The 15,253-nt window shown below is 41.7% G+C and overlaps 1 protein-coding gene across 3 annotated transcripts in view; it reads right to left on the bottom strand.

Moving 5' to 3' along the window:
• LOC143784937 (uromodulin-like) overlaps nt 1-15,253 on the bottom strand; it is a 44,207-nt gene that overhangs the window by 14,093 nt on the left and 14,861 nt on the right. For 2 of the 3 annotated variants that reach the window (XM_077273555.1, XM_077273556.1), the window contains exons 5-10: nt 13,590-13,712; nt 8,293-8,470; nt 6,010-6,147; nt 2,576-3,364; nt 2,385-2,489; nt 1,012-1,220 (exon numbers count right to left, since the gene is read on the bottom strand). In XM_077273555.1, coding sequence (XP_077129670.1) covers nt 1,012-1,220; nt 2,385-2,489; nt 2,576-3,364; nt 6,010-6,147; nt 8,293-8,470; nt 13,590-13,712 — 1,542 coding nt within the window. Of the gene's footprint in view, nt 1-1,011; nt 1,221-2,384; nt 2,490-2,575; nt 3,365-4,394; nt 4,410-6,009; nt 6,148-8,292; nt 8,471-13,589; nt 13,713-15,253 lie in introns of all 3 variants that reach the window. The other variant, XM_077273554.1, reaches the window with a different exon arrangement.

The following is a 15,253-nucleotide window of genomic DNA, read 5'->3' as shown; positions in this document are numbered from 1 at the left end:
ACTACTTTTGTGAAGTTTTTTTTTTTTTAAGAAGGGCCAGCTACTTGATCAAAAAAATTAAATGCATTGTAAAAATCCATGAGATCCCCTGATTCTGCTGCTCTTTTTCATTTTCTGCTGCATTGCTCCATTACATAGCTAATGAGTTTTTTGTTTTTTTATTGGAGTGCCGTGTGTGAAATCTCTGCTTGCAGTCTAACTTTCCGTCTCTTCGGCGTCATTTCTGGGGCCATGTGTTTTCACCTCTCCCTCCCTTATGCTGCCAATCACAGATCATCATCATCTGAGCCTTACTGACTGCTAAATCAGCTGCAGAGTTGTGATTGACAGTGTCTGGGAGAGAGGGCTGAAAGCGCATGTTGTGAGAAGAAACGTCCTGTTGAACTACAAGCAGAGATTTCACATACTGCATTCTAGAAGAAACAAATGTGGATATCTCTGCAATGGAGTGACGCAGCACAAAATGGAAAAGAACATCAGAATCAGGGGACCCCAGGGATTTTTAGAAGGTATTTAACTCAACTTTTCTGAGCAACCCTCATGGCACTGCTTAGAGATAAATGTTAGTGACTGTCTGACACAACATTTTCAGCAAAGTGTCATTCATATTCGTGGATGTGAGCTCTTAAACTTGTGTCAGGTTCTCAGTAATAGCAATGCCAATGGGATTAAATAGTTTAGTGAAACCAAGGATTCATTCCTTATATGACTGGTGGTTGTCAGAAGCCTTATACATATGATATTCTTTCATACACAGACAAGTCAAGCTAACATGGTGCCCCCCAAAGAACATATACCACAATGATCTCTCCCACCATATTGTTGGTCACAGTGCCCCAATGACAATGTTAGGTACCAGCTACAATTTCCGCAGCGTAATTACCTACAAAGTGCCATTTTCACCAAATATTTGTTATCTGCTTTTGAGTAATTTATCAGAAGGATATGGTTGTCTTTTGGCTGAAATTTTTTTTTTTATGATTGGCAAAGACATTGTGTGAGCGTACTTACTATCACACGGTTCCCACATTCTCCATCTTGCAGAGATGTAGTAGCAAGAATTATCCCAGTGTTGTTCCCCTCTGTAAAACCAATACAGTTGCCATCCAGGAGGTGGATATGGGTGACATTAAGGTGAAGACTTCTCAGCTGACACGTGTGAAAAGAAGCCCTGATTTCCTGTGTACCACACACTAGATCAATGCCCAAGTCATCAATATCTATATAAAGAAAAATGGAAAAATTTACCTTTATAAAAAATAGTTACTATGATATTTACTTACCATAATAGACCAACAGATTCTGCAATGATCTCTCACAATCACTTGTAACATAAGGTTATAATGGTTACAGCTTTCACTGAGATCAAAATCACCACCACCACTGCGTTGAGATGAGGAGCAACGTGCCTTCCTTGGTGACTGCGCAAAGTTCCTGTTCTCAAAATTGAAGCTGGTAGAGGAGCATGTGCCCTGACCATCAGCTTCCTTCCATTGGGAGTCTAAGTGGGAAAATGTCTCCTTGCGGAGAGTGCCAGTCAGACACCTGTCACCTAGCCAGATAAGATCTCCTGCTTTGCACTGAAGAGGGGCAAAACCTCGAAACACGACGTGTCTGCAAATGGAGTTCCTGGTTTGGTGTCTTATCCTAAGGCATGTGGCAAGGCTCGTTAAAGGGTCAGTATTGACTTTTAGGATTCCTAGGTGATGCCAGAGATCAAGCCCTCTTCCTTCTGAATAAACTATTTGATCATTAGAGGACAGGAGGCAGTGCAGTCCGGGAGGAAGGCTGTACTATCAAGTACAGGAGGCAAAACTCTACGGACTTGTTCAGTTGTCATTTGTCAATGATTTTATTATATGAGAAAATCGGTCTGAGTGTCATCGGTGATCAGAGTTTCTGATCAGTGTCAGTTTTTACCATCAGAGTTTCATCGCTAGGGTGGAAAAACAAAAACCAGTTTCTATATGTTTTCCTATCAGTCCATGAAAGACGGACAGCTCATGTATGACATCCGAGTGCAGTCTGATTTTTTTTTTTTTTCATGGACCTATAGACGTGCGCTGCTGATTTTGTTCCAACACTCAAATCAAAATCGTACATGTCTCTACGATTTTGCGAAGAACGTTTGTTCCCCAATATGAAAAATCACGGCCCCATTTGCTATTATAGGTTTGCGTGCTATCAGAGAACAACATGGAAAGCACTTGTATGCAAAAAACGGATGTGTGAATGAGCCTTAATACTTATTTAATAGTAAGCGCCACAAAATCATGTCCCTACACATTTGTAAGAATAAAGAGAACGTTGCTGGCCCCTTTAATGTATATAAATGTAAGTTATGATATACGCTCAATCAAACCGTATAAATCAGTTTTACGTACCGTCGACTTCACGTCCATTTTTACAGGCACATGTGTACTTCCCATCAATAATTCTGCATTCTTCATCTTTTGTACAGGGGCAAGCACCTTTCACAGTAGAAGGGTCTAAAATATAGTAGCATGAAATCAATCAAAGATACAACAAAATAAAAAAATAAAAATCAGTGTATATCACTATGAAGATACTGTACCTGTGCAATATGCCATAGTGCAGAATGGGACTTCAGGTATGTTATACACGTGGTATCCTCCTGGGCATGCCTTGATTTGGAGCGTAGTTGACGAGTAACAACAGTCACCTCCCCAGTGACTACAGGCGGTACGGTTTACAATGCCTTCTTCCTCTAAGGGATGGGATCCATTTATCCACATCGTGGCTTCCGTATGGCATTGGTATTCAGGAACGCAAGTTTCTGGCATCCGAATGCCTCCAGTGCCTATAAACCTGTGCCATCCGGATAAGCCGGTATCACAGTTATAACCATAACCATCACTGTTGATGCTTCTCCAAGGTTCGTCAAGTGTGGTATAATTAGTACAAGGGTCAAAACATTTAAAATATCCTTTAGACTTCGCACAGTCCATTCCTTGACTACAAACGCCGGTCATACATTCATTCAGTTCACAATCTTTGCCATTTCCGTAGTAGCCGTATGGACACGAACACGTGTAGCCGCCAACATAGTTTGTACAGTTTGCAAGCGGGTGACAAGAACTGAGATTTCGGTCAGAACACTCATCAATGTCCACACAGACACCTAAAGAGTTCCTGGTTAACCCTCTTAGACATTCACATCTGTAGGACCCATATGTGTTTATACAGAGACTAGAGCAGTTGTTGGACCAAGAATAGGCGCATTCATCAATGTCAGAGCACTCAAATCCATCGCCGATTAACCCTTTATTGCAGTGGCACTCTTTCCTTTCTGAGAACACTTCACATGTGGCATTAGGGTGACATTCCGAGCAGTCAGTGGTAGCTAAGAAAAAAGAAAAGTAATACATGCAACTTAATATTCTCCTGGGGTAGTTCTAAAAACTGTAATGCATATTTTAGGATGATAGCTGCTAATCTTTAGGAAAGTGGACTTTCAGATAAAGAATAGATCATCCATATATGAAAATCTTTGGTTCTGTAAATCTAATAATATTTAGAGTATTGGTGATGTGCGTTATTAGTAATTAGAGATGTGTTCTGCCCAGGCACAGGTAGTTACTAGGGACAGTTAGGGTTAATGGTTGGAACTAGCCTATAGTGGGAGGGGCTAAAGTGAAGGGACAGAGACAGTTTCCTGTCAGGAAGGCGGATAGGGCCTAGCTTGCATCTAGAGCAGACCTTTGGTCTGAGAACTCAGCAGAGTTGCATGAATTGGGAGTCTCCAACATGGAGTCCGAGGCAACGGATAGCGAGATCCAGAGGGGAGAGAAGGAAAAGTGTTAGGAGTGATTTATTCTCTGGATACGAGATCTGGGGCAGGAAGCCTAGTGGGACGATATGGAGCTATCTGACAGTCAAGTGATGGAGCAGCGCTGAGAAGGAAAGCAGGATGAAAATAGAGAGCGTGCCCTGGGTGGTAATTTTAAGGTGTCCACAAGTAGTGATGCCAAGTGGCGGCCATAGTGGCATAAGCAGCTACCCTAAGGTGAAAAGGACATGGAACGGTGGGTTGAACAATAGGACTCTCACCTACTGGTTAGTGGTGCTGTTGTAGAAGGCTAGGGAAGTTCAGGGAGAGGGAGATGAAGACTAACCAACAGAGAGAAGGAAGCTCAGGAAGGAACGGAATGTGGCTGAAGATGTCATATGTTCTTTATTACACAAATGTGCTGGCTTTATTACAAAAGTCCAAAAATGTGTATTCTGAATGTGTCACTTTTACCTGTAGATTTTGTTTTCAAAATGAAGATATCATAGCAAATATCACATTAAAGAATGGTAAAACTATGTGGGCGCCATCATGGTGAAGCTTATTATATCTAATTTATGCTGAGAACATGATAGTTACTCACCTGAAATGTTTGTTGCTGAAAGGAAGAGAAATAAAAAAAAAAAATTATCCATATATATTATAATTACTTTGACATTAAATATATGAGTATATACTTAACTTTAAAAAAAAAAAGGTGCTTTAATACAATAAAAAAGAAAGTGTGATGGACTTCTACAGCTGACATTAGGACTCTTCACACTAGTGTCACTTCTCATGTTTAGAATGGACTTGTGACTGCTGTGATGGATCTTTTTTTCTAGTGAATCCAAAGTGGATCTTAAATGATCCATTGACCCTTAGGGCTTGTGCACATGACTGGATTTTCGGTCCGAGTACGATCTGACAACCATCAGATTGAACTTGGATAAATGTTATTCTATGGGGCCGTGCACATGTCAGATCCGAGGGAAGAATGATGGGACTGTACTCAGATGACATTGATGAGGTGCACACCTCTTCATGAATCAGAAGCATCTGACTCCAGCACACCTCCTCATCAAGAGTGGTCTTGATATATCGGAGCTTTTGTCATTTTACTGAGTTTTTGGTGCAGAATCAGAGTAGAAAACCCTCCAAATCCTCTTCACAAACTCAAGACTCCTATAAAATTGAAGCTTTCCTTCAGTGGTTTTATGCACACGGAATCTTTTTGCTGAGCTTTCGGAAACTGAGTGGAAACTCAAGGTGTTTAAGGGTTTTTGAGATTTTGAGGATTTTATGCTCAGTTTCTGCTGAGTTTTTGCTCCAAAAATGCCACAAAAATTTCTGTAAGCACATGGCCACTTTCCAAAAAAATCAGCAAAAAGATGCAAGAGCCCAATTTATTCAATTGTTCATGCCGGCCTTTATGATGGGGCTTCCTGGAGTCAGATGCTCCAGATTCATGAAGAAGTACACATTTGATGAGTGGCGTGCACCTCCGTACGCTATGTCAGAAATCTCACTCCAGTCAAGTATTGGAGTGAGGTTTTTGGTATACAGTACAGAATGCCACAGCTCGTCATGAATTAGAACAGGGCCCTTCATTCTTTATGGCGCTGCCAGTAAGAGCTGAGTTCAGCATTCAGCAGCCCCATAAGGAATGAAATGTATGGAGGTCAAGTATATGCACTGGTGCTCTAGACTAACGGGGATAAGTGCTGCATTCTACCAATTAGTGTGGATCCCAAGGGTCAGACCACCACCAATCAATAAGTGACCACCTACCCTGTAGATTGGTGTTAACTTATTTTCACCAGACAACCTCTTTAAGTACTTGTTTTGCATTAATTTATTGCAAATCAGCTATTTGCCAGGGGCTCTAGAGCAGCGTTTCCCAAAATCCAGTCTTCACGGCCCCCAACACATGTTTTCAGTATTTCATCAGAATTGCACAGCTAATGGGATTGTTATCAAGGTCAGAAATGGCCACAGGTTCTCTCCCCTGTGCAATCCTAAAGCGATCCTGAAAACTTATTAAATCCTGAAAACATGATGTGTGGAGGTCCCTGAGGACTGAAATTTGCGAAACACTTCTCTAAAGTGATTGTCATAGGAAGGAGAGTTTTCTATAATGAGACAACACTTTTACGCATCGGCCAGATATTATAAATGTTGTAATGAAGGTATGAGATCAGCAGTGGTCCAGTTCATACCTTTTACTCCTTCCACAGTCACAGAGTACGGTCCATTTCCATCTAAATTCATTGTCCATGTTCCTTTCCCAGGGTTGTTTACAACGTACACTGATCCCCACGTTTCAGACACAATTGTTTCCATTGAAACAAAACTATCTGGAAATGCCAAATAATTCTATTAAACAACAATAAACTGTAGGTTTTTGGAAATGAGGGAAAATTAGGAAAATTGTGGCGTCCACAGTTCAGTGGGAGAACTGTAGAATAGAGCAGGTGCATTAAAACATATAATATCAAAGTAATGTTCCAAAAGTCAGTAAACTATTGTAGTTGCAAAGATATGGCTTGTGTATCTCATGTGTCTTCAGTTCCATGTTTCTCTGGAACTCGTGATCAGTGGAATAAATCAGCAGTGGTGTGTAATAAATGAATTAACGGGCACTGCAGCTTCTTTGTTCTGCTGATCCCTCCAGAGCCAGACCCAGCTACTTCACTATTGATGGTCTGTTCTAAGAAAAAAATCCTTAAAGCGGTTGATCACTACTTGGACAACAGCTTCTTAAATATTATATTCCCCAATATAAAAGAAGAAAAATAACAGATACTCACCTTCTGTCCCAGCAAGGCCCATGCCGGTAATCCCGAGAGTCGTGTGACATTGTTATGCCTTCAAATGAATCTTGGACGTCTGAGAGATGCGAGAAGCAGCCCATTAGCAACTGCCCATGGTATAACAATGTCACATCGGCGTTGATATCACTGGAATGGCACTGGTGCGGGAGGTGAGCATCTGTTATTTTACATTGGAGAATGCAGCATTTAAAAAAAATTGTCTGAATACTGGACAGTCCCTTAAATGGAGTATTGCCATCCACAGGATATGCCATAAATGTCTAATAAATGGAGGTCCTGGTGGTGGATCCATATCTATCTCAACAATGGGCCGAGTATTTTGGCACAGCTCTCTCCTTTCACGTCTATGAAAGTTAGAAAAATAGCAAAGCACGAAGCTGCATCAAAAGAGACGGAAATACGCTTTTAAGTGATGGAAAACCTGGCCAAGATGGACATGAGGTCACACATAAGCGTTTTATAGTCTATAGTCTTGGCTCTGGGAAGTTTTATGGCACGTTTACAGTACTTATCATTCTGAATTTTATACCTTTTTTTAATTTGGAAAATCTATATGTGGCCACAAGTATGCAAAATGCAAACTCCCAGCCAGAATCCAACTAAACTGTTTGTGGCACATTCAATGCGAGTGTATTACGCGAGGCTGGAAATAGTTTGGTCTGATTTTGGCCGAGAGTATGCATATCGCATATTTGTAGTCACATGACGACCATTCCCAGCGCTGAAACTGGAGAATCCTCAAGCATGCAGTGTGCATTGTGAGGATTCACAAATCTGCAGTCACATAGAGTAACTGCAGACTTGTCATTTTAGACCGGACAGCCCCTTTAAAGGGCTTTAAAGGGAATCTGTCAATCTTCCTAAGCCGTCTATATGGGCATGTAAGTTATAGGAAGCTAAATAAAATGATATCTTGATATCAATGTCTTATTCATCCATTTTTCTCATTTGTAAATGAGCGGTTAAGGCCTATGGGACAGACATAGATCTCCCTGAGGATCTGCCTCCAGAGATTATTTTAAATAAAAGGTGGTGGAGTTACTAGTGTTTAGGCCGCTCTCTGCTCTCCTGATCTCACTGAGGAGCTGTGTGTGACTATACCTGACACGTCTGCAGGTTCCTCTTCCAGCTTCAGCTCCCATCTCACAGACAATCAGTGTTGCAATACAGCAGAGCTGTGAGAGCTGCAGCAAATGGGTTTGCAAGAAAACAAATTTAATTTCTCCTGTTATCTGTTAGTTACTTGTGTCACACTGGTAATTCTCCCTTTTATTAAAAATAATCTCTGGAGGCAGATTCTCAGGGAGATCTATGTCCGGCCCATAGATACTAACAGCTCATTTACATATAAGAAAAACATGGATATCTCTGGAATAAGACACAGAATCACAGATATCAAGGTATCATTTTATTCAGCTTCCTATATCTTGTATGCCCATATAGACGTCTTAGGCGGGTTCATCCTACTGACAGATCCCCTTTTATTTTAATAAGGCTGAGCTGTTCTTCCAGACACAACCCATTTCAACGAGCGGCGCCTTTCTTGAAGAAAAAAAAATCAGACCTTGGTCTCCTATTATTCAAAAATAGACTTTAAATGTATAGCTACTGAAATGTTGGTGTTGTGGATATGTTCTTCTGTATGTATCATCTGTAAATAGTACTCACGATCTTGATCAATTATGGATATCGTGGTGAGTATTCCATCAGTCGTTACTATGACCTTACTGAATACCAAAGCAATAACGAATTGGTCAGAATTATTGCCACCTTTGTACTCTACAGAGAGGAGTCGTGTTGATGTATTTACTGGTTTTGAAAGGGTAAAATCCAAATAATAAAAAACCTGGGAACAACAGGAAAATCAAAGTGAATTCTTATCGGTATTACATTTCAACAGTCTACTATCTCAGATATTGAATAATACATACAGTAGGTGGGGTAAGTTCTTTGGTGCCCACGGCACGGTTGTATGAGTGCCCCAACTCTCCATCCTTGGACAGATCAGCATGATAGCTTCAAGCTGGTCTGAATAGTCAATCAAGCAGGAGCGCATGGCTCCCTCGGCAAGCAGGAAGCCATGAGGCTGGGGAGTAGTGTGCTCCTGCAGGCTTTGAAAGTCACGAAGAGTCAAAAAGAAGTGGCAGATCTGTAGCGCCCCCACTGCCGCAGGGCCGAGGGGTACCCGGTACCGGGCCTCTGAGTCTCTGTTCTGGGGTTGTCACGGTGGCTAGACCCGGTCCGTGACCCTGCTGAGGGGCGTACAATAAAGGTGGAGGGAATGGTGTGCGTGATGGTGATGATGTTGTGGTGGTGCGGTGCAGGTTGCAGTAAATAACGAGGACACCAGGTTGCAGTCTCTTTACCTCTTTACTGAAGGCTTCAGGATTCCTCAATCCGGAATACGGTTAACCAGGCTGCGCAAGCCTGGCCGGTCCGATGGCACCTCCAGAGTTCCCTTTGCAGGTGGAAATCTGTGCCTACCTTCTAGCGCTTGTTTGTTGTAGTCCTTCCCTGCTAAGCACCATGGGATAGTCCTCACAACTGTTGTGTCTGTTTCTCGTGTTCCCTCACAACTCGATTCTGATGTTCTTCCACGTCCCCCAGATCTTATGGTTAGGACGCACCCATATGACGGGGAGGTTCGGAGCTCTTCCGGGACTCTAGCGTCGCCCCACTCCTGTTGTTACCCCCCTGTGTCTTCCTAGGTCAATTGGGTGAGACAGCCCGCCTATAACTGACTGTCCTGCCGTAGGTTTGAAGTTTGGCCTGGAGCTCTATACTTCCTCGGCGTTCCGGCCACCGGTTTTGCGCCACAATAGGATGTTGCCTCGTCTTACAGCACGACTCCTACTGGTATTCTCCTTGTTGCGTTGATCTTGTTTCTCACTCAGCACAATGAACCTCGCTTCCTATCCTTTCTTGGGGTACCGCCGCTATATCGTGCAGGCGCGGTCCCGTAACGTTCTTCTCTGTTTGCTAGGCCTCTGCCAGGATCCCACCCCTGACAGGGACCCCTCTGAATCTTCCCCCTACAACACCCTCTGCCACAAGGTGTTGCCTGGTTCCAACCCAGTCAGCTTCTCTTAACTTTCTGCCTAACCCCCAGTTTTACCAGATTGTGAGGAGTGGCCTAATACATAGAACCCTTAGCTCCCCCTGGAGGCCAGACTGTGAAGTGTATTGGTGACTGTGATACCTGGTCAGGAGAACTCCTTCAGTGCCATCAGACGTACCATAGCCCCCCTTAGCGGCGGAGCTCCAGTACTGCAATGACCAGGACTCTGGGGCGCTGCAGATCCATTATTTCAGGCATAATCTGTTTGGAAGCTACTCACTAGTTTATAGATACAGTAAAAAAAAGGATGACAGCGGACAAACCACAGCGAAACTATCAGATATTCGCCGAAGAAGACGTTTTAGAAAAACATCGCAGACATGTTCCTTAACCGTCTTTTACTTCAAAAACGAGTAATTAGTGTTTTTAAAGCTGGTAACTCCTCATGGGAGCCAATTTCATCATAACTGTTTTCAGGACCACACTTGAGGATACCTTTAAGGTTCTTGCAATTTTCCAGACTGACTGAACTTCAGGTCTTAAAAGTAATGATGGACTGTGGTTTCTCTTTTTTTAATCAGGAAACTCTTATTTAAACCATTCATCGGGGTTAACAGCATTTTGTTTGTAAAAACTAAGAACGGTCATATTACAGTACATCATATAAATTGAACAAAAATAGAAACGCAACTTTTTTGCTTTTGCTCCCATTTTTCAAAAGCTGAACTCAAAGATCTAAGACTTTTTCTCTCTCATAAAAAACACCGGACCATTTGGTATCCACTGTTAGTACCACTGTCTCTAGGACAGAACTCAAACAATTATAGGACAAAACATTGATCCGAAACCCTAAAATGTCTAGTCACCTAGAGGGGTGAGAGTTACAACCCGGTTAGCACCTTATGATCTGAGGTCAAGTTCCGTCTCCATGACCCATGTTTGATTCAGGCCCTCTCATCTTGCTGGATCTGACATTTATGGGTGTCCAGTCATCTCAAGGCGTCTTTGGAAGACTCAAGTAATGAGGTTGGACTAAGCTCTACCACTCTCAGTTTAGAGCGATAAATCATAGAGTATTGTATACCCAAATCCCTCATTCTCCATCTAATGTCCAGGAACATAGAACGTTTGTGCTGGACTTCCACAGAAAAATTCAGAAAGATTGAAATCTTTTGACCACCAAGCTGGATATCTTGCTTTTCCCTTGCCTTCCTCAGGATTATGTCCCAAACTTTATAGTAAAGAATTGTAATTAGGATAGGTTGATGGTGTCGATCCAGCTTGTTTAAAACCACCTGAACTTGGCCAATATCAGAGGGAATATTTTTGAGTGAAATGGGTGGCAACCAAATATTTAAATTAACTAAATTGTCACATAGTGGGACATTATTATTAAGGTATAGTGACACACAGAGGAACATTATTCCTGAATGGTTGCACATAGGGGCCATTATTGCTGTATAGAGCCACATAGGGGGACAAAAAGGTAGACATTATTAATGCATGGCGGACACATACGGGGAGGACATTACTATTGTATGGGGGGCACTATAATTTATGGAGGCAACATAATGTATGGGTCCCATATAGGTGGACATTGTTAGTGTATGGGGGCCGCTTAGGAGGACATTATTCATTAATTATGTCCTTCTTTGTTGTCTCCATAAATGTATGGGGGTCACATAGAGGGACATTGTTAATATATTGGGGATACAAAAGGGAATAATACGACCATGTAGGGGGTCACAAAGAAGGATGTTACACCTGTATGGGGGCATACTAGGTGGACAATATAATTTTATGGGTGCCATGGTAGGGGCAATTCTACTGTCTTTGTGCACAATGGGGACATTAGCATGACTACAATATGGGGGGCATAGGGGAGCATCACTACAGTATTGTATATTGTTTTAGGGGATATGTTTACTGTGGGGAACAAGGGAGGGACTATTATTGTAGAATTAGTAGAAAAGTGAAAAGGGTGATGTAGAAGACATTAGCCATAGATATATGGGTGTTTCGTTTTGGAGATATAAGTTCTGGCAGGAGTTTTATTCCGAATGAAGAAGAAAAGAGAAAATGTATGACTTCAAGTGGAGAAGTCTATGGTGACTCTCTGGAGTCACTTGTACTGTATATATTGATATCTTCATCTATACGGTATTGTATAGGGATAACATTAGTTTTAGTAGAGTGATTTTTATTAATCAGTATGATGGTATTTTTGTGACAGTATTCAGTGGTAATCTATGGTCACTATGTGGTTGTATTATCGGTATGTTGGCCTTGGTCTAGTGGACTTTGCTTAGTAATAGTATGGGAATAATATTTGCTATTTGGTAACTAAATCACTGCATTATTTAGACATACTTTTTAGAAAATTATCATATTGCTGTGTTTTTCTGTAAGATTAAAATTTTTTTAAATTTTTTTTATGGGAGTTAATGCACAGGCTATCAACGCTACTGGTGGTTCATGAAATGAACCATAAACCCTCAATAAAGGCCTTTTGCTGTATATATTTCCAGTGCGCTCTAACGAGTGTGTATTGTGTGTGACCTCATGATAATAGTGAGCGTGTTCCTTGTGAAACCAGGAATTTATTATAGTAAATTATAGCATTATATGACAAAGGAGAATTGGCTGCCAATGAGTCATTACTATGGCTGTTTTACTATATTAGTAACTATTATTTCCTTTGTTCTGGATGCTCTAATTCACTATGATGTAATGAGCTTAATGAATAAACACCAGGGATTATCTTTTTTTCACTACATACGGTATAAAGCTCTAATTGAGCAATTATAAATGAATGTGATGTGTCAAAATACTTTATATTAAAATCAATCAGTCTGTGATATTTATGTATTTTTTAATTTCTGGTTATAAATAGTCAACGCACTGTGAAGGGTAGAAGGAAGAATCACCATTCGTATCAATTTTGTAGAGTACATGTTATTATCCATTGGTTGGTTTGGTTTAGAAAAAGTCTATCTACGGCAAATCACTCTGATGAAGGCGTGATCATAGTGTGATCAGATTTTCTCGGATGAGGAGAAGATGTGGGGAAAAAAAAACTCCATCTCCATTCTGTCAGTCGTTGGAAATCGGACTGCACTTAGATGTCATCCGAGTGTAATTCGATGTTTTCCATGGACTCATTGATTTGCATAGCCAAGTGCAATCTGATCAGATCAAACTTGGGCATGCTGTAAATTTTTCCTTGGACGGAGGAAAAAAATGGGATATTTGAGAAGCTCCATAGAATAACATTGGTTTGAGTCAGATCCGATATTTTGTTGGATCGCACTCGGACTGAAAATACGGCCATGTGCACGAGACCCTAGTGTGTGTAATCAGAGATTATCAACTGCCAGACACAACTGCATGTACAATAAGGCTATGTCTCCACGTTCAGGATTCCCTGCGCTGTGGACGCAGCGAATACCCCGCCTGGTTGTCCGTGCAGTGATTCCGCATGTGTTAATTGAACACATGCGGAATCACTGCATCGTATTCATAGACTGGGTTATTTATCTTGCGGAGACGGAGCGTCTCCGCAAGATAAATAGTCATGCTGCGGTCTGGAAAGACGTGCCGCATGTCCGGTTATGCAGGGCAGCCGGATGCAGCCCTGCACGCATAGTGGAGATGGGATTTCATAAAATCCCCTCCACTATGCTGTAACATATGGACGCTGCGGATGTCCTGAAGGTTTCCGGACCGTGGAAACATAGCCTAATACTTTTGTTTAAAATAGTTTGAACAGATAAAACAGAGAATCAATAGGTATATATAACTATAGAGACTGTCAAGAATCACTCTTTCTGCATTAAAACAGCAAGCTAATTAATTATACTAATTTATCTACTGTAGAGATATTAATGAAGGTTGTGTACTGAATTACCTGGCTTAGTTGTGAAAGGTTGATTTGAAACACGTGTCCAAAGCTCTTATAGGCAATGTCTCTGTAGATCAAAAATTGTGGGTCGTCTAAGCCGCTGCACAGACCAGTGATCAAAAAGAAAACCTACAAATGAGAGAGTGGTTGTTAAAAAAGTAGGAAAAGCACTATGTACCTCACAATGTAACACAGATATACGCACATCTGTGATAACTGAAAAGAGATGTTGTCTGCATGTGGGAACCTTTAGGCTACGTTCCCACAATGAGTTTTTGGTGCGTTTTTGACGTTGTGTATTTTTACTGCTCCAAAATTGCAGCATCTTACAATTCCCGCAAAGTGGATGGGATTTATAGAAATTTCACGCCCACTGTTTACACTCAGTGTAAACTGACCTGCGGTCACGTTTCAAATCCGCAATATGTCCATTTCTCTGGCAGGTACACTGAGTTTTATGCAAAGATTTTCCCCATAGACTAGCAGTAGAAGTAGAAAATTTCCAGGTAAAAAAAAAACCCCACACATTTGTTTTTTGCGCGTTTCAGTGGCGGAAACGCATAAAAAAAATGCATGTATTCTGCACTTCAATATATCAATAAAGTTTTGTCAAAGTCAAATACCAGGAAGTATCAAAAACAAAGCAGCTTTATTTAAAGCACGACACAAAAAAAGAGACAAAAAACGCAGCATCAAAAATGGGATAAAAACACGTGTTAAAAAAATGCACACAAAAAAAAGCTATCAAAAACCTCACTTTTATGCTGGGGAGAACTTGAAATCTGCATCTTGTGAATTTACGCTGCATTTTCTGTATGATATACAAGCCGGTATTTACCGTGATGGATTTCGCTTCTGGAAGTTGGCAGCATTTATCACCAACGGGAAAGAACTAAGGCTAGGTTCACATTGCGTTAATGGGTTAACGCTAACGGACTGCGTTACATGGCGAAATTGTCGCAATTAACGTCATGCAACGGGTCCGTTAGCGCACCCATTGACGGCAATGTGAATCTGCTCTCTAGCGCATGCCATTTTCGGCATGCGCTAGCGATGTGCCGTCATTTTCTGACGGACCTCGGACGCTGCTTGCAGCATCCGAGGTGCGCCCGAGGTCCGTTCCTCGCTAGCGCAGATCGGGGATCTGCGCTAGCGGGATCGGCAAACGCGATCCCTATAGATACATTGCGTTAGCGCAATCCGCCAGTGCTATGCGCTTAACGGATTGCCCTAACGCAATGTGAACCTAGCCTAAGTCTTACTAGGTGAAAAAAAAAATCCCCTCATCATTAACCTTCTGTATTTTCTTGGTATAAACCCCAGAAAGTTTCATGCACATGGTGTAAACACTATATATTTTTTGTGTCTATAGGTCGTCAATACCAGATCGGTTGGGGTCCGGGTGTCGGGCTCCCACTGATATGATATTGATGCCCATGGATAGCTGTTTTTTGTGGCCACTGGATACATTGGACTGTCCTGCCTGGTACTGGAGGACATCTCCTATTCTTTGAATCTAAGCTGTCCTGCAGTACCCAGCAGCGGCTGCTACATGTTGAGCGTGTACATCTGGTGACTGCCGAGGCAAATGACGTGTCACGTGTCGAACCCCAACTTATCTCATGTTGATGACCCATGGATGGATGATCAATTTGTGGTGACTGGATAAC

Source organism: Ranitomeya variabilis, chromosome 7 (assembly GCF_051348905.1).
Source record: "Ranitomeya variabilis isolate aRanVar5 chromosome 7, aRanVar5.hap1, whole genome shotgun sequence".
In the NCBI taxonomy this organism is placed as follows: Eukaryota; Metazoa; Chordata; class Amphibia; order Anura; family Dendrobatidae; genus Ranitomeya; species Ranitomeya variabilis.
Note: the sequence above shows the minus strand (reverse complement) of the source record. Positions and strands in the feature narration are given on the sequence as shown.